This window comes from Leishmania martiniquensis, chromosome 27, assembly GCF_017916325.1.
Source record: "Leishmania martiniquensis isolate LSCM1 chromosome 27, whole genome shotgun sequence".
NCBI lineage: Eukaryota > Euglenozoa > Kinetoplastea > Trypanosomatida > Trypanosomatidae > Leishmania > Leishmania martiniquensis.
The window spans coordinates 52901-77958 of NC_090162.1; the positions used below are offsets into that span (position 1 = coordinate 52901).

The following is a 25058-nucleotide window of genomic DNA, read 5'->3' on the forward strand; positions in this document are numbered from 1 at the left end:
ATCACCGCTCACGTAGAGCTTCGCTGTCGTACCCACGCGACCCTGACAAGCACGCGAACAAAAGGGGAAAAACGACTCTCTCCAATGCATACGAAACGCAGCCCGCTACACGAAAAGGGCAGCAGAAAATGCGCGTCAGCGAGGCGTGCGCATGCGCGGCACGAGATGCGCAGAAACAGACACAAGACGGCAGCGTCCGGCGGTCCACATCGCACGATACCATGACTACAGCACCTGCGGAAGTGAGCCTTAGCACCGGGCACGACGCCACCAACATATTTCGAACTGGCGGGAGCAATGAGAGAGAAAGGCGGCCGCCTGATCCTCTGCTCACTCGTCTTCCTCCTCGCCAACGTCAGGGAGCGGCTCGAAGCCAGAAGGCGGATTCCTGGAACCGCTCGAGTTGAGCACCTTGAAGCGATTGCCGGTCAGTTTCCGGTCGTTACGCTGTGCCTTGTTAATGTCTTTATGCATCCGATAGAGAGAAGGCAAAGATGTGCCGTGAACCGTCATGTCATAGAGAAGTTTTCCATACATGGCGTTGTCCTCGTTAGGGATGTCGCGGCGCGCAAAGAGTTCGTAGTGCGTGTTGTTGGGTAGCCGCTTCTTCATGATAAAATCGGGCAGGTTTTGACCGTAGCCGGGCCGCATGTTGCGCATCGGGTAGCCGGTGAAGGTATTGAACTCTGGTGACATGTGGTGCTCGTCCTCCAACTGCCACGCACCCGGCGCCTTCTCCTCGATGTACTCCTGAAATATGCGAGCACGTGTGAGTCGGAGGTCCCAACGCTGCGCACATGGAACCGGGAGGTGGTGAGGGTGAGTGTAGCCCACCTTGTGCACTCCGTAGCGCAGAGAGCTACGGAGCATGGGCGACTCTTTCAATCGGCACGATTGCAATGGGCCGTGTGGTTTAGAGGTAGCAGCTGCCGAAAGGGGCGGAGGAGTCGGTGGGTAGATATGTGGGTAGAAGAAGCAACAGTGGAGCACGCATAACGCTGCTTGCGCCAGCAGAGCGCGCGCTCCTCAAGCAGCCAAGAGTCGATTCACTTTCGAATAAGTGTCTTACTTCCCCTCTGCGAACCCCGCGGAAAAGAGACAAGCATTTCCCTCTCCCGCAGCGCACACGTCATGAGAAGAGGAGGAGAGGGTGGGGGAGTCAGATGAGGAGCCTCCGCAGCACGCCCCTCTCTCTCGCACAATCGGCACGTTTGCTCACAGCGATGCATTGCTGCAACTTAACATCGACTCAGCCATTCGTAATCAACAGTTCTCGCGGTCACGTCCTCTGGCGCGCGGCAGGGCAAGGGCGAGGACACAGGAGGCGGTCAGAGAGGAATACAAAGAGCGCCGAGGGAGGGCGTTGCAGGGCGGAACAAAACACCATCGTAGGTCAAGGGCGTTCCGACGATGCTCATGCATGCCAGAAGGGCGAGAGTAAGCATACAAAATTCTAGGAGTCGGCAATACTATCCTCTCGATTACGCTTGCTGCGTATACGCGCATGAGCTCGGCGTCTCTCCCGCCTCCCGCTTCCCCTCCCCACTCACTCGCTCACTCACTCACATATGCATAGGCTATTTTTCTGCTCCACTGTTCTGTCTTCCGTCACACTCTGCTTTATGAATGAGGCATGCGTGGGCATCTCCCACATGCACAGGCGGCAAGCACAATGCGAAAAGAAAGACAGGAGAAAAGGAGTGCCCATTCGCCTCCGCGCCGACGCATAGACGCCCGAGAACATTCACAAATAAAAAAGGAAAGAGAGAAGGGGACAAGGGAGAAAGACGCAGCGGCAAGGCGAAAGACTTCGAGGAAAGGGCGTGCGTGAGGTATGTCACCTGCAGAGTGGGCGCCGCGCGACGTTAATGCGCCCTCGTCAGCTCCCTCGCACAGCTCACATGAAGCTCGAATGCGCCACTATACAGCAGCCCCGCTTTCAGCTCGGCGGTGGCGGCGGAATCATAGAAAGCGGCACGTGAACAAACTTTCGATCCGACTTGTCGCAGACCCACGCAACTTCCACCTCATACAGCTTGTCTTTCTGCTTGTCGTGCACGTCGTGCAAGATACTGGCCAGCTTCCCTACCGCCTCATCGCACGTAAGGTTGGCAAAGTCGAGCTTCTCCAGCTCGCTCTTTGCTACCGTCTTGGCTTTGCCGAGCGCAATGCCGTAATACCCGGCCACCGTGCCACTTGGATCGCTGACGAATAGCTGCGGTCCGTCGTCGGCATACGACGCGATAATCACCGAGCACCCAAATGGGCGATACGCAAAGTGTGTAGTGTACACGTGCATGAACTCGCCCACGCGGTTTGCCAGCACATTACCGCGGATAGGCGTGGAAAAAATGTCGCGACTGTTCTCTGCCTCCAGCCGCGCGCGAGAGACAACGGCACGCCCGTCGGGCAGTAGACCGCAGATGCAAATCCCTGCCTGGCGGTCCACGGCGTAGACGCGGTTGTTCGAGCCATTCTCGAGCATGCGACTCGAGAGAATCTTCTCCACCGCAACGACAACACCGTCCTTGCAGCATGCCGCGACGGCGGTGCTGCTGTTGTCGACTGCCTTGCCGGCGTATTCCACCTGGAATACGCGGCCCTCGGCCGAAAAGACGTCTGTCGATTGATCGTGGCCGCTGCCTGTGCCCGCCATTGTGAGAAGCCTCAAGCTGTCCTTGGAAATTAGAAAGTGGCTGCCTTGGAGTCCGACGCTATCGTTGAGCCTACAGATACGCTGAGAAGGACGGTGAGCAGGTGAGAGGCCTAGAAGGAGAGGGAAGCGTTCTCCAGCGAAAACAACTGCGTAGCCGTGCGGCGCGACTGTGAGTGCGGCTAAGCGTGTATATGAAGAGAAGGCGCGAGAGATGCAGACGAGAATCCCTCTTTGTTCGCGCTTGCCGGCTCAAAAAGATAGACGAAGGAAAAACAAGACGGTGGAGACGGAACAAAAAACGCGACCACAGTCCTCACAAGGCCGCAGATGATGAGGCAACAGAAAAGCGAAGAAAAATAGGCTTCTGTGGTTCATATATATATATATATATTTGTGGGAAGCGGGGGGAAGGTGGCAGCCATGTCCGTGAAGAGAGAAAATGGCAGAGGTGCAACAGCCAGGGGGATGAGGGAATAGAGAGAAGAGCGAACGACAGGGAGGGGACAGGAGAAGTGTGCACGGCGCAAGCGCGGACAAAGGATGTGGCCGAGGCCATGCATGTTGCATTGAAGCGAAGTACTCGAGCCTTTGGTAACGCATCTTGCCAGGAGAAGAGGCGGGTACAATCATGCCTACCACCAATGGTGTGTGAGAGAGAGGTAATGAGCTGAGCGACGAATCAGGAGCTTGTCGGCATGAATGCGCGGAGAGGCTGTGCGACGCGTGTGCGCATGTGTGATCTATCCACCAAGAGCAAGGGTTGCATTCCAACAAGGGGGGAAGGGCGGCGGAGTGGGGTGCGCAGATGCTGGAGCGCACGCACCTCACTCCGCGTCCTTCTCCCGCATTCGTCCCCGTTTTTAATGTACAAAAAATGCTCACCATCGCCATGAGCATGCTGTGACACCTTCGCTAACTTGTTTGCACACGAGGTGAGAGGTGCCGCATGACAACGCCCGCGAGCCCCACGACAAGAAACCCACAGCACATACCCGCTAGCCCGCCCAGCATCGGCGACCATCGCGGCTGATGCGCCGGCACCGCCGCTGACGGGGCAGGCACCGTCGCGGGGGTGATGCTGCAGTGAGCTCTTCGGCTCCCTGCTTTATTGGCGCGAGAAGCTCGTCGCACCTCGTCTTCTGGGTTGCGCCAGGAAGGACCGTCAGTTGGGCGCGGCGGCAGCCGCTCCTCCCAATCGCCGCCGTTAGCGAAAAGCTCCGATATCTTCGCAGAGAGCGACGTATCCATCACATCCGCTCCACTCTTGCCGAGTGAGTGGGCGTAGAGGCACATCTCACCGTTCGGACAGCACCCGAACAAGTGAGCGACGCAGTAGTGTATCTTCTTTTCCCGAGCCCGAATGATCTGCTGGAGGCGGTGCTTCAAGCGACCGACATCAGCCGGACGGAATATCGATTCGTCCACCTCTCCCCTGTTGCTTTCGAAATTGCTCTGGTTGAATTGGCAGGCGACGTCGATCTCGTCCAGTACGTCATCAGCGATGAGGGTGTCGTCGACGATGACGGTGCGCAGGTACGGGTTAATGTGGGCCAAGGCGGCGATAGACCGACCCGCTTCATCTTCAAGTGGCGTATTTGAGAGGTCCATGAAATTTACACGGGATCGCACGAGTGCCTCGCACAGGGAAGAAATCGCCTCGTCGCTGACGTTGACGCCCCTCAGCGTGAGCGCCTCCACAGATAGATTGTATTGAAACGCCATAGAGAGGGAGTACACCTCGGCATCACCAAAGTAGCCGGAGAAGTCGTCGTACACAAGAATGGATCGGATTAGGTTGTTCAGAGTCTCCTCTGCCAATACGTGAAACTCATCTTTGCCTACATTGGTGTAGTTGCTGTTGTGGTTCGTGAAGTAGCACAAGGCCTGCTCCAATTGATGCAGGCTGAACGACTCGCAACTGCCTGAAACGACCCGCATTACCAGCCTGCGCGCCTCCTCGCTCCTGATTTGCGGCGACAACGCTTCAGAGATAGTGCGCACCGCGCCAAGCACACGCCCTCTCGGCTCCATTTCGGCAACCTGTGTCACCTGCGCGCGAGCGCGGCCTCTGCCCGCTTTCTTGGGGGGGAGGGGGGACGATAGGCGGCGCCGCACCCGACGGCTCTCAGAGATTACGGCAGGCACACACCGTCAGAGATAGGAAAGGGGGAGAGAAAGAGGGAGTGGTGGAGAGAGAGGAGTGGCGCAACGGTTGGCGGTATCCCCATTGGTGTCGGCGAGGCGGAAAGCATCCGATCGACGCCCAGTCGTCCGCGCCCGCATGGGAGGTCGACCTCGAAGCCAAAGGCCAGAGAAAAGAAACGGCTCGCTGCTCGCACAAGAGGGCCACGATCGGCGCCGTACTATCCTCCGCAGCCGGCATCCACTTTGCTCTCCACTTGAAGGCGCCGTGCTCCCCGCTCCCTGTTGATGTGATGCGTGATACTGCCACACACTGAGAAACTTTTCATTGAAGGAGACGCGAGCCTGTGGCGGGTTTGATACCCACAGCGACCGAGCAAACTTCCATGGCCGCCCTTCTTTTTCGTTAGCGCACTCGCAACGGTTCACCATGTTTCAAAGTGCAATTCATGCGATAATACTTCGTTGACGAAGAGGACGCCGGCCTGTCCCGCACTATGGCTGCCCTTTGTCACTTTGCACAGAGGGTGGGGGGAGGGGGAAAACAAAGCAAGCAAATGAGAGGGGGAGAGGAAAGAAGCGTCAGGAGCAAAGATGTGTGTAAGCGTGTGCCGCGCGGGAAGTGCTCAGCGTAAGTGTCACGTCCCCCTCCTCTCACTACAGGGGCACAGAAGTCGGGGCGTCAACCCCTTTACTGAGCGCCGCTTCGATCGCGTGGCCCGCCAAGAAGCTGACGATACCGCTGATTAAACCATTGAGCATCATAAGCAGCGCCGAGCGCACTATGTTGACACCGACGAGGTAGCCTTTCACCGAGCCCAGAAAGACCAGTGAGACCATCGTTAAGAGGCATGACGCAAAAAACACGACGTCTGTGCCCTGGCCTTTGCCCAGGAGATATGCTAGGAGAGGGACGGAGCCGAAGAAGAAGAATGATAGGAACATCACGATGCCTTGCTTCTTGGGGCCATCAACGTCGTCGAGGTCCACCAGAAGCCCAAGCTCCTCCACCATCATGAAGTCCACAAACATCTTCGGATCCTTGGAGATGATGCTGACAATCGTGCTCGCGTCGTCGAAGGAGAGCCCCCGCGCCATATATATCTGGACCATTTCATCTATCTCCAAGTCGAACGAGTTTTCCACCTCCCACTCCTCGCGTCGCCGCTCCGAAATGGCGTTCTCACGCTCCGCCTCGCCAGACACGTACTCCCCGAACCCCATAGAGAATCCATCAGCGATGACGTTGGAGAAACCAAAGATGAGCACCGTGGCATAGTTGCCTCCACTGCCGGCTGCCGCGGAGATGATGGCAAAAGTTGTCATGATGCCGTCAAGACCGCCAAACACGACGGATTTGACATATTCAGAGGCACTTGAGTTATGGCTTTCCGTGTGCATCGGTTTCATGTGCTCACGACGCGACGCCTCCACATCACCAGCACGGAAGGCGGCGCGGGCGGCATCGCAGCTCTTGTAGTCGGTATTCTCTGTCGCTGGCACATTCAGCGCCGTCAGCTCGGACATGACTGCCAATGGACAGGGCAGAGAAAACAAAGCGCTTCAATGAAAGACGAGACGCTTTCCGCCCTCCTGTATGGGTGTGGCTGGGCGATGGGAGGAGGATGAGGCGAACGATGGCGAGTAGAGCGCGCAGAAAAAGAGGTGAAAAGATGACAGGAAAGCAAAAGGCTGAAACGAGAGAGCACGAGAAACGTTCGGCCCAAAAGACGCTCACGAGAACACACTCTGTTGCACAAAGAGTGAAGAGGGAAACGCCGGTGTGCACGAAGCTGAGGGGGAGGGGGGAAGGGTGAAGCAGCCGGCGGACAAACCAAACGCAGAAAGAGGGGTCAGGAGGATGAAGAGTGGGCGAAGAGGCATTCGCAACGAAGCATAATCGCCAATGCGGGCCTGACGGAGAATAGCGAGAAGAGAATCAGTCGACGAGAGAAAGGGAGCACCAACAGTGATTTCTTCTTCCCTGCGCCTCTCCTCTGGGCCACAAAGTACGCGCCATGTGCCACTCCGCCCCCCTGCAGAGCTGCCACACGGGGCCCGACGACGTGTGTGTGTGTGGAGGGGGGACGACGCTGCCCTACGCAAGCGCCACGGACAGGCGCCCACCCACCCCCGCACCACACCCTACACGCCACCGCGCTGCGCGGGTCACCGCCTGGCGCCCCCCCTGCGCCGTGGCTCAGGCCCCCTTACACACGGCAGAATGCTGAAGTCCGACACTACGTGCTGAGTTGTCACGCGTCACAGGGGCCAGAATGTGTAGCGCTGTACGGAAGGAGGCGTTCCGTACGGAGTCGCATAGGCTTCGGCGCGAAGCTACGGAAGATGCGCTCATTCGCCACTCGTCACGTGTGTGTTGATCTCTGCTTTTTTTACCTATGGGGAGGTGTGGCACGTGCGCATGGGGAATCGAGGGGTCAGAGGTCAAAGGCATCAGAACAGCAGGAGGAGGAGAGGAGCGGGTCGAGATGGGTGAGGAAATTCGTGTGTGACATGCGTGCACAATGGCGATCTGGTACGGACACCGATAGGTGCACACTGCCGAGCACCGCCTTTCCTCTCCGCCGTGCACCAAGGTGGAAACTGGAGAAACGGCAGCATAAAGGCAATTGAGCTCTGAAAAAAACTCACCGCCTTCCAGGCGAATACGCGCACCATTCCTGACCCACTTCGAAAACGCCGCAGAAGCGCTGGTGGGGCCTCTACTCGAACTCCATCAGTAACTCCGCCCCCTCTCTGAGTGATTTCGTAGCGCAAACCACCACCCGGCGGGCCGACAGTGGTGCCGTCTCAACAATCACGCGGCGCCTGCTCGACGGCGACAAAAAGTCCGACTGCACACAGGTGAAGATGGCACAGTTGCCGCTGCTCTGTGCTGCTGCCTTCCCCTCCGCCTCGGGGCGCGAATCGAGCGGGGCCGCTCGTATCAGATCAATGACGGGTACAAGAGACGGAAAGAGAGGAAGGTCAGGTGATGCCGCAATCAGCTCGGAAAGCTCCTCCGGCGCGGACGGCTCCCCGTTTACCGGCAGCAGCAGCGCGCGCTGCATGACGGTGCGGTGCGCCTGTACCAGCATATCCCTACTTGGTCGAAGCTTCGAAGGCACACCGCGGCGCTTCATGTAGTGACGGAGCATCGAGTATGCCAACTCGAGCTCATTCAGTACACGCCTCTCCATCGATTGCAGCTCTGTTGCTGAACTACAACGCAAAGAAGGGCACGCGAACTTATTGCTTTCCAAAAAGAGATTCGGCAGCGGGGGATACACAATGCTACTCAACAATGACTGCAGCGGCCACCGTCCCCCCAGGTTATCGGCAGCGCATTGCTGACGATAGCACGCTACAAAGCACGTGAGCCACAGGCTGTGTGCGGTGACAGTACCCATTCGGCCTCGTCGGGTCAAGAACAGAACCATTTTGCGCAGCGGAGGAAGCGCACGAGGTAGAACGTCTCCTCTCAGCGTTTGGCCGTTAAAGACAGAGTTGTATGGAACAGTGACAAGCGGGCTGCCGTGATTGATCGCCTCGCCGGTAACGAGACTGATTGGCGAGGCAGCCGCTGCCGTCTGGCGGAGGGCCAGCCTCTTACTGGAAACACCGCAGCCAACACACGCGGCCCAGAAGCCTTCGACGGAGTCGCGCATGCTTCTCAGCACCACAGAAGAGCCGTGTCAGAGGGGGCGACAGAGCTGGGATCTGCGCGTCAGCAGCGGCTTGTGGGTGTGCTCGTCAGCGCGCGTGTAGGTGCGCCCGTCGCTGAAGCCCCTGCGGTGGTGTCCCACCTGCTCAGTTCTTTTTTTCCGGTCACTGCGCCACGTCAGCCGACTTTACCCAAAGAGCAGAGGGAATGAGGCAGAAGCCAAGAGAAGATAAAGTGGCAGAGAGAGCGCCCACGGAGGCGGCGCTTCTCCTGCTTCGTTCAGTACACTGCAATCAGTCGCATTGGACTCTACAGAAGGCGCCCTTTTCTTCGCGTTGAAGAGCACGCGAGTCCGTGGCGTTCAAAGGCTGCGCTGGAGCCACAAAGGAAGTCCGCCCGAGTTAGCGGCACTTGCAGAAGGACGCGTGTTAATGCTACCAAGCGCCTTTCCCTCACTAGAGTTGACCACTGACGAGTTTGCCGCACGCATGCAAGCGTCATAAATTCACCAGAGCACTGAAGGGCACTCTTTTTTGTTTTTTCTCTTTGCTGTTGCGTGTCCGTCGCCGTCCAATCGAGTGGATCGAGCCGTAGGAAGAGCGAAGACCCTCATCAAAACTAGTGTTGTGGCCAGGAATCCCTTGCAGGTACCTCGGCACGCACACTCGATAGCACTAATTCGATAGCGACGGAAACGCCGCTCAGAAAGGCAGTCGAAGGTCTGTAGGTCCCACCTGCTCGCCCTTCCTCGCGCCGACGCACACACCTTCACATACACATGCACACACACACAGATGCTCCCACCCTCAGGTGCCTAAAAATCTGCAATAGGGGTTGCTACGGCGTCACGGACGCGCGTTATGCCGCCCAACTCCGGTTCGCGTCGCCACCGCGGCCTTGGCACGACATGCTTCTCTGTGGGATGCTGCCAGTGGTTGGGCCAGTTGTTTGCTGCCGTGTACTCCTGTGGGCTAAAGTAAGCCGCTGCGTCCGGGGTGCGGTACGAGAAGCGGTCCTCCAACTGCGCCGGAGTGAGTTCTTTCTTGGCGTCGTCAAGAATGGCCCTGTTGATGGCGCGCTGCTGCTGGATGCGCTGTGCCCATATAGTGCGATGCCGAATCGACTCCATCAGCTCACGCGTGTGGAAGTTGTCTCTCTTGTTGGGAACCATCTTGAATAAGCCGTTGGCTAGCGCACAACCTGGGAATTTATTGTCGAAGACCTTATCACGGACGAGAAAGTTGCGCGTCACGTCTCGGTGTGCACGATGCAGCTGAATCAGCTCATATGCAGAATTGTAGTAAGTGGGGATTCGGTTCGAATTCGCTCTCGCCACGACAGAGTGAAATGAGCCGCGGCCCAGTGCCCCACTGGACATCCTAAGGCAATGAAGCAGGACAACACGCTCAAATGGGCGGGCACACGAAAGCTGTAAGTGCGCTCGTGAAGTCCCGACAGCAGTTGTCGGTACACGCTTCGAAGCCAGAAATTTTAAAAAGGAGAAAGATCGAGCAAGAAACGGGGCTAACACAGAAGAGAGAAGAGGACCAAAGACATCACAGAGTTGACAGTGAAGGGCGGAGCCTTTCACACAGCGACGTGCGTGTTCGCAGCAATCACAAACGTACCTTCACTCCAGTCGTCAGATATGAGACGGTATCGCTGGCGTTGGCACACCGAGGAGCTGTTGCCGGGGGCAGCATAGGGTCGGGAAGCACTGCTTGCGTCGCACGCCTGACGAAGAAGAGCGCGTTGCAGCGTGCGAATATACGTGACAAAGAGAGGCCCGATCTTTTTAAATCGCACACCGTCCCGCTAAAGAAAAATGTCGAACAATAGAGACGAGATGAACGGTGAAGCACGAGCGCAGGTTGTACACTATATGTGCACGGACGCGGAAGTCTGCGGAGCGCCGAAGAGTCTCACCTCATTCAGCCCGAAAAACGTTCGCAAATACAGAGAGGACGGAAAACAGAGATGAAAAAACACACACATAGCTGAAGATATCTAAGAAAGAAGTCAGTCTCTAGCGTCACAGGCGACATTTCACCAATAAGGGAACGCCCACCCTGCCGGGAACCCCGATGTCAGCATGCCCGCTAAGAAACCACGCCACTGCAAGTGCAACCTCGGCGACATTGCCTCACAGGTCCCCCTTCGGCCACAGAATACGCGCCACGCACCACTCCGTCCCCCTGCAGAGCTGCCACACGGGGCCCGACGACGTGTGTGTGTGTGTGTGTGGAAGTGAGGGGGCGACGCTGCCCTACGCAAGCGCCACGGACAGGCGCCCACCCACCCCCGCACCACACCCTACACGCCACCGCGCTGCGCGGGTCACCGCCTGGCGCCCCCCCTGCGCCGTGGCTCAGGCCCCCTCACACACGTACGCAGAGTGCAGGCCGAGCGGAGGGGGAGCGGGGGCAGGGGGGGTGGGGCACTTTCGAGCGGCGGCCCACGCTTCGCACAGCACATGCGCGGCACAAGCGCGCTCACGGTAGCAGGCCGCTTCGACGCCACGCCACCATGGGCACGGCCGCCGGCATCCGTAGGCGATACATCGCCATGACATGCCTGAGGCTGAGGGTGTTGAATCCCTGCGATACGGCGCGCACCGAGGTGTGCCTCCTCAGTTGCTCGAAAGCCTCCTTCATGATGACAAAAATAAGAAATAAAGAGCGAAGAGATGAGCATCGAAGAGTGGTTACAAGACGTCATGGCTGATTTAGCGGAATACCGCTCACGAGGAAGCACCAGCCGCAGTAGCTAGACGAGCACACACACCCGAGGCGATACAAGTGAGCATCGTAAACAAAAAGGTGCACAACAGCAGAAAAAAGTTGAAGTTCTAAAGGAAAAACAGGAATAAAACTGAGGAATGACGACACAAAGCTTCAGCTAGACGTTCCCGCGGCATAGGGCGCCTTTCACCTGCCATCACACACTACAGCGCTGCTCGCCTGGCCGAGTAGGAAACTATTTCGCACATCGCTGCGACAGTTGATCTCTAACGTCGTGGCGCATTCATCAAAGGACAGCGATCCACATAGAATGGAGAAAACGCGGTAGCAAGAGCTGTACCATTGTTCAGCGGAATACAATTCCGCATAACACAAAAAATGCCAAAATTGAAAAAAAGATTGACGCCATCGCCCGCTTGTGAGAGCCGCCCACACCCACAGACGCTGTCTTTCTCGCAGCATTAGAGCTGTTCAGCCGTCCTCCAGATCGATCAACGAAATGCACTAAAAACGCTCCGCGGTTCCCCTTGCCACGTCGTCTCCCCACTGAGCTTCCCTTCATAAGCTCAACATCATCTCCAGTCTCACTCCACACCTCCGCCTGCTTGCGTGCAGCCTCCTCAGCCTCCGCCTGCTTGCGTGCAGCCTCCTCAGCCTCCGCCTGCTTGCGTGCGGCCTCCTCAGCCTCCGCCTGCTTGCGCGCGGCCTCCTCAGCCTCCGCCTGCTTGCGTGCGGCCTCCTCAGCCTCCGCCTGCTTGCGCGCGGCCTCCTCAGCCTCCGCCTGCTTGCGCGCGGCCTCCTCAGCCTCCGCCTGCTTGCGCGCGGCCTCCTCAGCCTCCGCCTGCTTGCGTGCAGCCTCCTCAGCCTCCGCCTGCTTGCGTGCAGCCTCCTCAGCCTCCGCCTGCTTGCGTGCAGCCTCCTCAGCCTCCGCCTGCTTGCGCGCGGCCTCCTCAGCCTCCGCCTGCTTGCGTGCGGCCTCCTCAGCCTCCGCCTGCTTGCGTGCGGCCTCCTCAGCCTCCGCCTGCTTGCGCGCGGCCTCCTCAGCCTCCGCCTGCTTGCGCGCGGCCTCCTCAGCCTCCGCCTGCTTGCGTGCAGCCTCCTCAGCCTCCGCCTGCTTGCGTGCAGCCTCCTCAGCCTCCGCCTGCTTGCGTGCGGCCTCCTCAGCCTCCGCCTGCTTGCGCGCGGCCTCCTCAGCCTCCGCCTGCTTGCGCGCGGCCTCCTCAGCCTCCGCCTGCTTGCGTGCAGCCTCCTCAGCCTCCGCCTGCTTGCGCGCAGCCTCCTCAGCCTCCGCCTGCTTGCGCGCGGCCTCCTCAGCCTCCGCCTGCTTGCGTGCAGCCTCCTCAGCCTCCGCCTGCTTGCGTGCAGCCTCCTCAGCCTCCGCCTGCTTGCGTGCGGCCTCCTCAGCCTCCGCCTGCTTGCGTGCGGCCTCCTCAGCCTCCGCCTGCTTGCGCGCGGCCTCCTCAGCCTCCGCCTGCTTGCGTGCGGCCTCCTCAGCCTCCGCCTGCTTGCGTGCAGCCTCCTCAGCCTCCGCCTGCTTGCGCGCGGCCTCCTCAGCCTCCGCCTGCTTGCGCGCGGCCTCCTCAGCCTCCGCCTGCTTGCGCGCGGCCTCCTCAGCCTCCGCCTGCTTGCGTGCAGCCTCCTCAGCCTCCGCCTGCTTGCGCGCGGCCTCCTCAGCCTCCGCCTGCTTGCGTGCAGCCTCCTCAGCCTCCGCCTGCTTGCGTGCGGCCTCCTCAGCCTCCGCCTGCTTGCGTGCAGCCTCCTCAGCCTCCGCCTGCTTGCGCGCGGCCTCCTCAGCCTCCGCCTGCTTGCGCGCGGCCTCCTCAGCCTCCGCCTGCTTGCGTGCAGCCTCCTCAGCCTCCGCCTGCTTGCGCGCGGCCTCCTCAGCCTCCGCCTGCTTGCGTGCAGCCTCCTCAGCCTCCGCCTGCTTGCGTGCGGCCTCCTCAGCCTCCGCCTGCTTGCGTGCAGCCTCCTCAGCCTCCGCCTGCTTGCGCGCGGCCTCCTCAGCCTCCGCCTGCTTGCGCGCGGCCTCCTCAGCCTCCGCCTGCTTGCGTGCAGCCTCCTCAGCCTCCGCCTGCTTGCGTGCGGCCTCCTCAGCCTCCGCCTGCTTGCGTGCAGCCTCCTCAGCCTCCGCCTGCTTGCGCGCGGCCTCCTCAGCCTCCGCCTGCTTGCGTGCAGCCTCCTCAGCCTCCGCCTGCTTGCGCGCGGCCTCCTCAGCCTCCGCCTGCTTGCGTGCAGCCTCCTCAGCCTCCGCCTGCTTGCGCGCGGCCTCCTCAGCCTCCGCCTGCTTGCGCGCGGCCTCCTCAGCCTCCGCCTGCTTGCGTGCAGCCTCCTCAGCCTCCGCCTGCTTGCGCGCGGCCTCCTCAGCCTCCGCCTGCTTGCGTGCAGCCTCCTCAGCCTCCGCCTGCTTGCGTGCAGCCTCCTCAGCCTCCGCCTGCTTGCGTGCAGCCTCCTCAGCCTCCGCCTGCTTGCGCGCGGCCTCCTCAGCCTCCGCCTGCTTGCGTGCGGCCTCCTCAGCCTCCGCCTGCTTGCGCGCGGCCTCCTCAGCCTCCGCCTGCTTGCGCGCGGCCTCCTCAGCCTCCGCCTGCTTGCGCGCGGCCTCCTCAGCCTCCGCCTGCTTGCGCGCGGCCTCCTCAGCCTCCGCCTGCTTGCGTGCAGCCTCCTCAGCCTCCGCCTGCTTGCGCGCGGCCTCCTCAGCCTCCGCCTGCTTGCGTGCAGCCTCCTCAGCCTCCGCCTGCTTGCGTGCAGCCTCCTCAGCCTCCGCCTGCTTGCGTGCAGCCTCCTCAGCCTCCGCCTGCTTGCGTGCAGCCTCCTCAGCCTCCGCCTGCTTGCGTGCAGCCTCCTCAGCCTCCGCCTGCTTGCGCGCGGCCTCCTCAGCCTCCGCCTGCTTGCGTGCGGCCTCCTCAGCCTCCGCCTGCTTGCGCGCGGCCTCCTCAGCCTCCGCCTGCTTGCGTGCGGCCTCCTCAGCCTCCGCCTGCTTGCGTGCAGCCTCCTCAGCCTCCGCCTGCTTGCGCGCGGCCTCCTCAGCCTCCGCCTGCTTGCGTGCAGCCTCCTCAGCCTCCGCCTGCTTGCGCGCGGCCTCCTCAGCCTCCGCCTGCTTGCGTGCAGCCTCCTCAGCCTCCGCCTGCTTGCGTGCAGCCTCCTCAGCCTCCGCCTGCTTGCGTGCGGCCTCCTCAGCCTCCGCCTGCTTGCGTGCGGCCTCCTCAGCCTCCGCCTGCTTGCGTGCAGCCTCCTCAGCCTCCGCCTGCTTGCGCGCGGCCTCCTCAGCCTCCGCCTGCTTGCGTGCAGCCTCCTCAGCCTCCGCCTGCTTGCGTGCAGCCTCCTCAGCCTCCGCCTGCTTGCGTGCAGCCTCCTCAGCCTCCGCCTGCTTGCGCGCGGCCTCCTCAGCCTCCGCCTGCTTGCGTGCAGCCTCCTCAGCCTCCGCCTGCTTGCGTGCAGCCTCCTCAGCCTCCGCCTGCTTGCGTGCGGCCTCCTCAGCCTCCGCCTGCTTGCGTGCGGCCTCCTCAGCCTCCGCCTGCTTGCGCGCGGCCTCCTCAGCCTCCGCCTGCTTGCGCGCGGCCTCCTCAGCCTCCGCCTGCTTGCGCGCGGCCTCCTCAGCCTCCGCCTGCTTGCGCGCGGCCTCCTCAGCCTCCGCCTGCTTGCGTGCAGCCTCCTCAGCCTCCGCCTGCTTGCGTGCAGCCTCCTCAGCCTCCGCCTGCTTGCGTGCAGCCTCCTCAGCCTCCGCCTGCTTGCGTGCGGCCTCCTCAGCCTCCGCCTGCTTGCGCGCGGCCTCCTCAGCCTCCGCCTGCTTGCGTGCAGCCTCCTCAGCCTCCGCCTGCTTGCGTGCAGCCTCCTCAGCCTCCGCCTGCTTGCGTGCAGCCTCCTCAGCCTCCGCCTGCTTGCGCGCGGCCTCCTCAGCCTCCGCCTGCTTGCGTGCAGCCTCCTCAGCCTCCGCCTGCTTGCGTGCAGCCTCCTCAGCCTCCGCCTGCTTGCGTGCAGCCTCCTCAGCCTCCGCCTGCTTGCGCGCGGCCTCCTCAGCCTCCGCCTGCTTGCGTGCGGCCTCCTCAGCCTCCGCCTGCTTGCGTGCGGCCTCCTCAGCCTCCGCCTGCTTGCGCGCGGCCTCCTCAGCCTCCGCCTGCTTGCGTGCGGCCTCCTCAGCCTCCGCCTGCTTGCGCGCGGCCTCCTCAGCCTCCGCCTGCTTGCGTGCGGCCTCCTCAGCCTCCGCCTGCTTGCGCGCGGCCTCCTCAGCCTCCGCCTGCTTGCGTGCGGCCTCCTCAGCCTCCGCCTGCTTGCGTGCAGCCTCCTCAGCCTCCGCCTGCTTGCGTGCGGCCTCCTCAGCCTCCGCCTGCTTGCGTGCAGCCTCCTCAGCCTCCGCCTGCTTGCGTGCGGCCTCCTCAGCCTCCGCCTGCTTGCGTGCAGCCTCCTCAGCCTCCGCCTGCTTGCGTGCGGCCTCCTCAGCCTCCGCCTGCTTGCGCGCGGCCTCCTCAGCCTCCGCCTGCTTGCGTGCGGCCTCTTCAGGTTTTTGAGGCAGTTTGTGTGTGTCCATCTTGAATTGGTGATGAGCGGCCCGCTGCTGAGGGTCACTCTGATTGCTGCTTGAGTCGCAGTATTTGGAAAGGCAGCAGCCGTTTTTCAGTTTCTCGGCACTGACCTGGGTGCATCGGCGCATCATCTTGAGGTGTGTGTAATGATCTGTGGCGTCGAGGAAGTGCTGGTCTTTGCGGCTCCTTGTCGCGGCAGGTGTGCGGGGTACACAGTTTTTTTTCGTGTTGATGTTCTTTTGCCAAGTTCACTCTCCGTATGGGGAGTTTTGGGGTAGAAGGGCGGACGTGCGTATGCACACGTGAATGTCGGGATACTGGGGTCAATCTGTCATGAGAAGACGACGCCGAGACTGAAAGGAGAGGGGAAAGCGACTAGCAGGCCAAATTCTCCACCAGCGTTATTTGAATGGATGATGTGAAGTGAGCTGACGGTAGCAGCGAAAATGAAGCGAGACGATTGACAACGTCAAAGCGGTGGTGGAAAGTTGTGTGGAAGAGAGTCGATGTCAAGAAGAGTTCAGAGGTGGCATGAAGGACACGCAATCGCAGCACGGAAAAAAAAACGCGGAAGAGGCCATGAAGATGGAGAAAAGGATTCAAGGCGAACATCACGCAAAGCGGTGCGGAGAGAGTAATTTTCCCTTCCTCAACCTTCACGTGATACGACGAGCGAGTGAGCACATATAGGTGCCCTTACAGCCGCGACTCACTCAGCTCTCTTGCACCACAGCTGAGTATCGATCATCGTGGACAGGTCGTGAGCCGTCGGAAGAGGTCAGGCGTCTAGCAGGCTCTGCCCGTCTTTCCTCGTTACCTCTTCAAGCACGTGCGACTCCATCTACAAGCGAGCGGCGGGGATGAACAGCGTGACATGGTCGGAGCGTACCGCGAACAGGATCCTTCTGGATGGCAGAGCCCGTGGCGACTGTCAGTTGCACAGCGGGGTGGTCTACTTGCATGCCGAATGGACATGAGGAAGTGCGGCAAGTCCAGATCAGGAACTTCTCAGACCCTGTGGCATACACCTAGGGCAGGTCTCTGCCGGTGCAGCCTCACGCTGCGGCGATCCATAGTATGCCATGGCGGCTCTTCACCTTAGAATTCGGAGGACTCGATGATGCAGCCGGGAGACTTTCCACCCTTCTTCCGGGAACGTCGCCCCAACAGCCTCGCCGGTGAGGTGTTGGAGAGACCGAATGCCTCCAGCAGAAGCCCTCAGCGACGGCCTCGTAGGAGCACACCTTCGCATCATTCACATCCATCCCTCTTCTTGGTCTTACGTCCGAGCTCTTGGCGGAGGTGCGGCGCGCCATATCGGCTAAGCCTCGCAGCAGGTGTGCCTACCGCTCGTACTCTTGAACTCCGTAGTCTTCTTTAGGGCGTCGCTGTCCCTAAAGGGGGATGGAGAGTGCGCCCGCTGTCACTGTCTTTGATTTCTGTCCGTACCACCGCTAGCGCCTGGATGCCTTGCCCGCATGCGCCTCGAAAGGTGCAGCTCTGTCATGCGCCTCTGGCGAAGGGACGCTCCCTCGTATTAGAAGTCCGCATGCCTGTCAAAGGCATACACATGTCCGGAGGAAAGGGGGTCTGTGCAGAAGTGTGTGTCAGCGCGCACAGAGCTCATGGCCTGTCGTCCTGAAAAAACACAGAGGGCCAGCATTAGACGCCCAACAGGGAAGGGCTTATGCAGCGCGAGCGAGATGCTCGCGTTAGCGCATTACTTTGTGCGACACCTCCGCGTACAGTAAGTGTTCTGTGCATTTCGAGTGATCTGCACGTCTGGCGCAGCATATGGGGCACCGCCTCGCGGCGGACGCTTTCATCGCAAACACAAGTGAGGGCTGTGGCTCTGCCGGAGAAGGCGGGTACGGCAATGACGGCATATTAGGCGGCAAAGTAACACCCGCGCCCCCTGCTGCCACTCCTGGTCGCCCGCCGCTGCAGCAATCAAAAGTAGGGCGAGCTGCTGCTGCAGGAGTGGGTGAGGATGGTGACCGCGAAGGATCCCGTGCCGAAGCGTACTGCATTGGGTATCGTGGCTTCGCGGAATATCAACCCAACTTCTACGGCTAGTCACTCAGTCCGTCATGCGTGCATTAGGCACCGGCTGCTCTAGCCAGCGCCAGCGCTGTAGGCTGGCCTATTTTGTCGCTGCGCACCTAATCACAGTGTCCCACGGCCGACTTCAGCGAGACACGTCTACTGCGCGTCGGTAGCGCCGCATCGTGTGCCCAGATGCGTTGTAACATGCCATCATCCACACTTGTGCGGCCCGTATTGGGCGCCCTGAGAAAGGATTGCACGTCCGTCGCAGCAACAAAGAAGTTTTTTTCTGCGCCCCTGCCGGTCGAGTTGTCCTTGCAGCAACGCAGTCACACCCTCTTTTAGCTTTAGCTATGAATCTGCTACGGTTATGAGGCATCGCGAATGTGCCGGTCTTGATGTCTGTCTCTACTGCGTCATCCAGGGAAGCGAGTACGAGGGCTTCGCGACGCGAGAAAGTGGTTGCTTGAACGACGCCCGTGTTTCCTTTGCCTGGAGAGCCCACCAGGGAGTGGTGCGCCGAGGTACACACGACCGCGGCGCTTGAGGGGTTTTGTGCGACGCTATGAGGAGGGTCGATGCCTCCATACCTGTATACGGGCTGCCCATGTGCTGTGACTACACCGCCATTCGGCGTCTAGACCTCCTGGACCAGATGCACGAGGCAACCTCCTTGCGTGGTCATCAAGATGTAGACGCGGGCGCTGCACGGCATACGTGTAGATTTGAGGTGTCATAGATCGGCTTCATCGAGGAGATCTCTCTTTTTGTCTGAGCATTTTGCGGGACGTGCGATGACTGAGGTTGCTTTGTCGTGACGGTGTTCGGGGGGGGCTTTTTTGCGGGTTCCTGTACCAGAGCACAACCGTGCGGTGGCGCCGCTGCTCTGATTCAATCGGTGCAGAGTAGACAGGTCAGAGAAGGCCGTTTGGCGGACCACTCGTAAAAACAGGCCGGCATACGCATGTCATGTAGAGCTGCTGGTACTGTGCAAGCCTCCCCCAGCGTGTCCGCCAATGCCAAACATCGACCGGAGGTCCGCGCCGGGGAAGCAGGGGTGTCGATTCTCCTCTGAGTGAGGCCGTGCAAGAGAGAGCTGCCGGTCGCTGCACTGCCGAGCGCCAAAGAGAAAGTCCTTGGCTATGAGAGGGGCACCGTGCTCCACAAAACCTTCCGTTGTCGGGCGTGCTGCCCTCTAGAGGGTGAATAGAAGTGTAGCTTGCACGTCATTGTTCTCTGCAGAGGATGCGAGGAGCGAGAGGTCTCCAGCAGAGGAGGCGTGATGCAGTCCGGGTACCTTGACGAGCTCCGCGCAGAGCGACTCTACCAAAATAATCGAGGAAAGGGGGGCACGCCTATCTCTGGGGAGCGCCGGATGTAAACAGGGCGGAGTTACATTTCCTCTTGCGGAAGCGAACAGAAACGAGGCGGTCATCCAAGAAATCAATGAGCTGGCGAGTAAGGCGCGGGTCTACGCTGAGCTTCCTCGGCGCCATCTCGATGGTAGCCCAGTCTTGGGTGAAGCAGTCGACTGCCAGGGAGGCGTGCGGTGATGCCCCCGTGGCCCCGTCGGCAAGGTGGCGTGTCAGGGAACCTTTGTCGCCCCCACACGCCAAGTACTTGTCGTTGTGTCAGTCTTTTAGAATGAACTCGGCCCAAGCGTAGTCGTCCGTTTGAGTCCCTCAGGAGGCGGTGCGAGTCGGCCTCCATCACAATTACCTGCGGCCTGAAGGCGATGCCACTTGGTATCCCACCGTGAGCTTCCAGTTTCACCAGGTTCCTCGCAGCTCCGCGGTGGCTTGTGAGGTGTACCCTCCTGGTAGGAGGATTGGGGCCCAGCCGTACCGTCACTACTGGAATGTCGCCCCTCATAGCGGAGGGGCCAGCACGTATACGCAGGTTCGGTTCCATACGCACAGAGACACCACCATCATCACGCTTCGTTTCTCTTGCGAAGCCAGAATGCCGAAGGTCAGCGAGGCGAAATGCCCTACGGTCCTGATGGATGCGAAGTGGCTCTCTTGGCTAATACGAGCCTTTGCAGCTGGGAGAAGATAAAATTTGAAAGAGCACGCTGTTGAGTGCATGCGCCACACCTCCGTCAAGAGGCATCGTGTGCGGTCATGTGGCTATGCGCCACCGACGCCGTTGCCCCGCTCAAGGACGAGAAAACAGAACGTGCTAAAGAGAGAAGAAGGCATAGAGAGATGCGGAACGCGACACTGCGAGGGGGGAGCGCGGCAGAGCGGTGGCGCTGAACGTCGAGTACCCCACATGGTAGAGAAAGAGATGTACACGCGACCCAGCGCGTGAGACCCCTCGGTGGCGATAGAAGAGTGTACGCACAAGGCGGCGCGTAGCGATGTTTATCCCCGTCGGAGCGGCACTTAAGTTGGCAAAGCCACGTTCCTCGCGGCGCCACTCCACCCTCTCCTTCGTCTACCACAGCATGGTTGCTTCCACTGGAGTTGCACCGGAGGTATTCTCGAGTGCGCACATCTCATGTGGTACGCACACACTCTCTTTTTTTCGGGGCTTATAGCGGATGCGTGCCGGTTGTTTGCCGTCCTTTTTGCTCAGTCAAGGTGCATTACTGGCCGACAGTGTGCATCATCTCAGCAGAGAATGGAGGCGTCGCGGCTCCACAGATCGTGCACCCACGACCGCACTCTCGCCGGGTGCAGCCGTGCCGTTTCTATGTTGATTTCAGGCAACCTCTATAAGGCGCGCATTTATTTCTTCACAGCCTTTTTGTGGCCACTTGTCGCCTTTCTTAGGGTTCCAGAGACGTGCAGGGATTTGGCGTCTCGCGGCCTCTTTGTGCCAGCCAGCGGCGCACGCGTCACGGCTACCTGCGCTGGTATTTTGGTGATTGTGAAGAAACTATCCAGTCGCCCCTGCGTTTTCTTGGTGAGGGCAGCTCGCAGCCGAGCAATGCCTTTCTTGACGCGGTCAAGATTGAAGAGCTTCTCCTCGACGAGAAATTTAATCAGCCCAACCTCGTCTGGCTCCGAGAATTGAATGTCGATCTCCTCCGCTCGGATCACCTCCGGATTCTGGAAGAAGGCGCGGGCCTCCTTGTAGTAGAAGTCGGAGGGCACTGCGTGTTTGGTGGGGTCGAGAGACTCGAGAAACGACTCGATGCTGCCATAGCGTCGAATGCCCTCCCACGCCTTTTGAGGCCCGATTCCGGGAACCTTAGGAACGTAGTCGCATCCGAGAAGAATGCAAAGATCAATGAATTGATCCATCGACAGCCCTGTAGCCTGCAGCACCTCGTCGAGATGGATTTCTGCAATGGGCCGCTTCTTGGCGTCGCTCGTGTTCAGGTGGCGGAGCATGATTGTCGAGCCAAACGTCAAGGCATCCATATCCTCCGTACCCACCGCCCAAGCCTTGCCCTTCTTAACCAGCTCAGCGCACTGCGCCTCGGCTTCGGAGGGCGCCTGAATAACAGGGACGCCCATGAGTTGTAAAAGCCTCTTGCTCTCGTCGATCTGCTCTCGACTTACGCGCACTGTCCGCTTACTCATCTTCTCCATCATTTCATCGTCCCCAGCATCCCTTGCCTTTTCGAACTCTCTTTCAGCCTCGGCAGCCTTTTGACGGCGCATCTCCAGCTCGTCCGCCTTCAGCTTCGGAGGTTTGCCATCAAAGACATAGATGGGCTTGATTCCCTCATCGATCATGCGGAGTGTTCTGGCAAAGAGTCCGTTGAGGTGTGATGTCACATCACCCTGCTCATTTGTGAGTTCCATTCCCTGCCCGTCCTGGAACCCCTTCATAGCAATGATGAACTGGTAAATGCTCATGGAGGCGTCGATGGCGATGCGACGCCCGAAGAAGTTCTTTAGCTCTTGTTCGCGTATGGCATTCGGGGACTTGTCGTAGAGCAGTTTCGATAAACCTAGGATTCCCATCGCCCAAAAGGGCCACAAGGCACCAAGTAGCAGTTGGGTTTCCTGCGCGTCGAGATGAGAAGGATGAGTTGGGCGGCTTCGGTTTTCTATGCACCACGCAGCAGGTGATGCAGCCTCTTCGCCGTTCAGTCCGTGATGTTGAAGCGCCGCAGGAGCGCAATGCCCTCCTCCGGGTTCGTTTTTTTTTCAATCGGATTCCGATGCGGTGCACGAGGTACACTATCAGTAAGTGACTTGACGCAAATTCGTCCAGCAAGAAAAGGGAAGAGAGAGCCATGCGTCAGTGGGACGCACACGCATACGAAGATCAGAGGGAGAGAGGGGGAGAGAGATGCTGTCACAGGAGAACCCCAAAGCCCTGCCATGCAAAGAGAGAGGGAGGGAGAGAGAGCGTGAGTACGCGCCGTTGTGAACGTCCTGCCGCCGAGCAAAGGGCGGTACGGTGGCTACCGACAGGGCGCCACAGATGCAGGCAAAGCGACGGAAGCGATCCAAGTGGCATCTGATGCTGCTGCTGCATTTCATACCAAGAGAATACCCCCCTCCCCTCCCTCTTCCCCTTCTACCCCCCTCGCCCGCCCACTATCCATAGTTGTTATTCGGCTTCGTTTTTTTCCTTGCGGCCATTGCGGCTGCGGGTGCTGTCCTGTGAAGCACAACGGCTACCAAATTTCTTGAGACCGCTTTGTTGCCGTGCCTCACCGCATTAGCACAACAGCCATCAGCACAACTACCACGCCAAGGAGGAGATAAAGAGGTAACTGCGCAGGCGATTTCTTTGCTGCCTTCGTCGCGGATGCACCGCTCTCCTGGCAGGATTTGAGGAGCGGTTTCACACTACGAACATCACCACGCAACACGCGTTGTCCAGTGGCGTCCTCCATCATTTCCAGCACCTCCATCCACTCGTCTTCTGTGAAGGTGTCTGTGCCGGCAGGTGCGTCGGCCCTGCACTCAAGGCGACAGCAGTAGGATAAGTGAGCGTTGTGAGCGTTGAGCTCGATTAGGCGCGTAGTCCTCGCCTTCGAAGCCGCCTTCAGTTGGCGAAAGAGAGTCTCGTAAAGCCCTCTAGCACTCGTCAGCGAGGGGGCCACAACGACATGGATGCGAAGAGTACTCGGCACCGCACCTGTCTGGACCAGCTCTATCCTGCTCGAAGCGGAGGGTGCATGCTCCATCAATGGAGCGCCGCTCTCCCCGTCCACGACGTGCGGGGGTGCGTTGGAGCAGGAGAGCAACAGAGGCGCGGAGCGGTCGTACGAGTGCACCGCGAAACGCGCCTCAACGAAAGATATCTCGCTGCTAACCACCTGCACCTTTTTCTGCGGTGCACCAAAGATGCGGCAAACAGGCTGGCGGTGTTCTGTTCCATTGTGCATGACAGCCTCAACGAGCTCTTTCCCCTTCAGATCAGGCACCTGGACTGCGAGGGATGCCAGCGCAGCCGTGTCTCCCGAAAGCCCCAAGACTTCGATGCCAAACGGGAGCACTTGCTTCAGACATTCGATCTGCTCTTCCACCACGCTGGGGTCGTTGCACGGCACATACCCAGCCAGCACGCAGACGGTGCAAGATTCCTCCTTCGAAGAGTAGACGCAAGAGCGCTGTCCAACAAGAATCGAAATGTTACTATCCGCTGATGCCTCCGGCAGTGAGGTTGGGATGTAGAGTTGCCACATGCGATATCTTTGCGAGTGCAGGCGCAGTTTCTCTGAGAAGCGCTGGCGAAAAGTGAAACACACGCCAAGAGAGGAAGGACTCGTGATGCAGAGAGAGAGAAACAGCCGAAGAATCCTTTTTTTTGAATGGTGATGGTCAGGGAAGGCATCTTGGAGACTTAGTCGAGCTCCGGTGCCAGTGCTCATCAAGGGTGGTACTGCGAGATGCCAGGGCAGTGAGTCGACCGCTTACATGAGCAAAAATCACGCCTCTTCCTGGTGGTTAAGGCGGGATTTCTGCGATACAGTACGAATGGCACATTTTTTTTCGGCCTTCTCGGATGTGCGTGCGTGCGTGCGTCTCGATGAGCCTGACAGAGGCATGTGAGTCCGCATTCGCTGTGTCTACGAGAGGTTGGGGGTAAACCACTCAGCGAGATAGTCATTGGGGAGAGGAGGGAAGGGAAGGGGGACAGAGAGCCTGCGCGTGCGCGCATGGACGAATTCAGCGCACCACAGCACCACGCTACTGACGAAGGGGGGGCCACATTCGAAATCACAAACTACGCCCATCCTAAAAACAGAAAATTGAAAAGAGAACAGTCATGGTCTCCAGATGAAGCGTGGAAGTGAGCGAAGAGAAAAGAGGTGACGAAAAAGATGCCGGTGCGTGAGAGAACTGCCAAATCAAGCAACTTGGGGAGGAGGGGGCACAGAAATTCGAACACAGAAGTAGTAGCTGAGAAAGGTATGCGCTTGGATACGGCAATTCAGTCTTAGCTGTTCAACGCCCTCGCCTCGCTTGTTGGTGCCTTGCCGCTGTCAACGGTCCTTTCAGTCATATTCTGCGCACGCACATACACACGCACAAGCCTCTCCGCTGCCCGCGGTAGAAAATCAAAAAATCGACTTTCCTCGTGTTTCGAGGCCCGCCCCTGGTGTAGTGAGGTGCAGAGGGAACATCAGCAGCACACCATGAGAGAGAGGGGAGAGAGAGACACACAGAGAGTCCGGCATCCATCGAGGTCACTATGAGAAAGAAGCCAAAATAAAGAGAGAAAAAAAGATTGGAAAACAGATGCACACAGGACTGTTATACATGCCGCTGGCTTCCCTCACGCGCCGAGGAGTTTGTTCGAGTACACTTTCTTTGGTCATTCTGCCTTGGAAAAGGCAAGGTGGCCAGTGTCGTCCTTAAGCCCTAGTGGCCTCTTCCTCCACACCTTGAAAGGATGTGAACACGCACAGCCCACTTCTCTGCCACAGCGAAGAAAAAAAAGCGGCGATGAAACGGCGGGTAGCCCTACGATATAAGGGAGGAGTGAAAAGAAAAACAAGACAGGCCATCACAGGCTAAGCTGCACGCGCGCAAGTGTGCAAGCGCCGAGACAGAGACAGAGAGAGTTGAGTAAGGGAAAAACGGAAGCGCACATCTAGAAACGCAACGGCAAAAGAGAAGAGTAATCACAAAGATTCGGACAAACGGCGTACCACAAAATAAGTGCGGAAAGGCAACTTGCGTCTTATCTTTTTTCCCCATCTTGTTCCGTTTGCGTGAGTGAGCAGCTCTTCTGTGAATAAGTTTGCGAGCGGGGGAAGGAGAGGAAGCGTCACCGCTGCTAGCAGGGTCGATATCACAACTCATGTGCATATGAGCACCCCCTCACCTTACACAAGGCACAACAAAAGAGCGCGCGCCCACGAATATGCATAG

General features: G+C 59.4%; 8 protein-coding genes across 8 annotated transcripts; all 8 read right to left on the reverse strand.

Annotated features, from left to right (window-relative positions):
- Nucleotides 1-330: 330 nt before the first annotated feature.
- On the reverse strand, nt 331-870 carry LSCM1_03364 (uncharacterized protein; the record flags this gene model as incomplete). The annotated part of the gene is made up of 1 exon (XM_067320908.1): nt 331-870. One exon carries the CDS (start codon nt 868-870, stop codon nt 331-333), a length of 540 nt encoding a protein of 179 aa, XP_067177518.1.
- Nucleotides 871-1939: 1069 nt separating this feature from the next.
- On the reverse strand, nt 1940-2656 carry LSCM1_03365 (uncharacterized protein; the record flags this gene model as incomplete). The annotated part of the gene is made up of 1 exon (XM_067320909.1): nt 1940-2656. One exon carries the CDS (start codon nt 2654-2656, stop codon nt 1940-1942), a length of 717 nt encoding a protein of 238 aa, XP_067177519.1.
- A 912-nt stretch (nt 2657-3568) lies between these two features.
- LSCM1_03366 (uncharacterized protein) lies at nt 3569-4687 on the reverse strand (the record flags this gene model as incomplete). Its single annotated transcript, XM_067320910.1, has 1 exon — nt 3569-4687. The coding sequence occupies one exon, from the start codon at nt 4685-4687 to the stop codon at nt 3569-3571; it is 1119 nt and encodes a 372-aa protein (XP_067177520.1).
- Nucleotides 4688-5455: 768 nt separating this feature from the next.
- On the reverse strand, nt 5456-6325 carry LSCM1_03367 (uncharacterized protein; the record flags this gene model as incomplete). The annotated part of the gene is made up of 1 exon (XM_067320911.1): nt 5456-6325. One exon carries the CDS (start codon nt 6323-6325, stop codon nt 5456-5458), a length of 870 nt encoding a protein of 289 aa, XP_067177521.1.
- A 1196-nt stretch (nt 6326-7521) lies between these two features.
- LSCM1_03368 (uncharacterized protein) lies at nt 7522-8466 on the reverse strand (the record flags this gene model as incomplete). Its single annotated transcript, XM_067320912.1, has 1 exon — nt 7522-8466. One exon carries the CDS (start codon nt 8464-8466, stop codon nt 7522-7524), a length of 945 nt encoding a protein of 314 aa, XP_067177522.1.
- Nucleotides 8467-9276: 810 nt separating this feature from the next.
- Nucleotides 9277-9840, reverse strand: LSCM1_03369 (uncharacterized protein; the record flags this gene model as incomplete). Its single annotated transcript, XM_067320913.1, has 1 exon — nt 9277-9840. The coding sequence occupies one exon, from the start codon at nt 9838-9840 to the stop codon at nt 9277-9279; it is 564 nt and encodes a 187-aa protein (XP_067177523.1).
- Nucleotides 9841-20498: 10658 nt separating this feature from the next.
- Nucleotides 20499-21686, reverse strand: LSCM1_03370 (uncharacterized protein; the record flags this gene model as incomplete). Its single annotated transcript, XM_067320914.1, has 1 exon — nt 20499-21686. The coding sequence occupies one exon, from the start codon at nt 21684-21686 to the stop codon at nt 20499-20501; it is 1188 nt and encodes a 395-aa protein (XP_067177524.1).
- A 698-nt stretch (nt 21687-22384) lies between these two features.
- Nucleotides 22385-23365, reverse strand: LSCM1_03371 (uncharacterized protein; the record flags this gene model as incomplete). Its single annotated transcript, XM_067320915.1, has 1 exon — nt 22385-23365. One exon carries the CDS (start codon nt 23363-23365, stop codon nt 22385-22387), a length of 981 nt encoding a protein of 326 aa, XP_067177525.1.
- Between the last annotated feature and the right edge of the window lie 1693 nt (nt 23366-25058).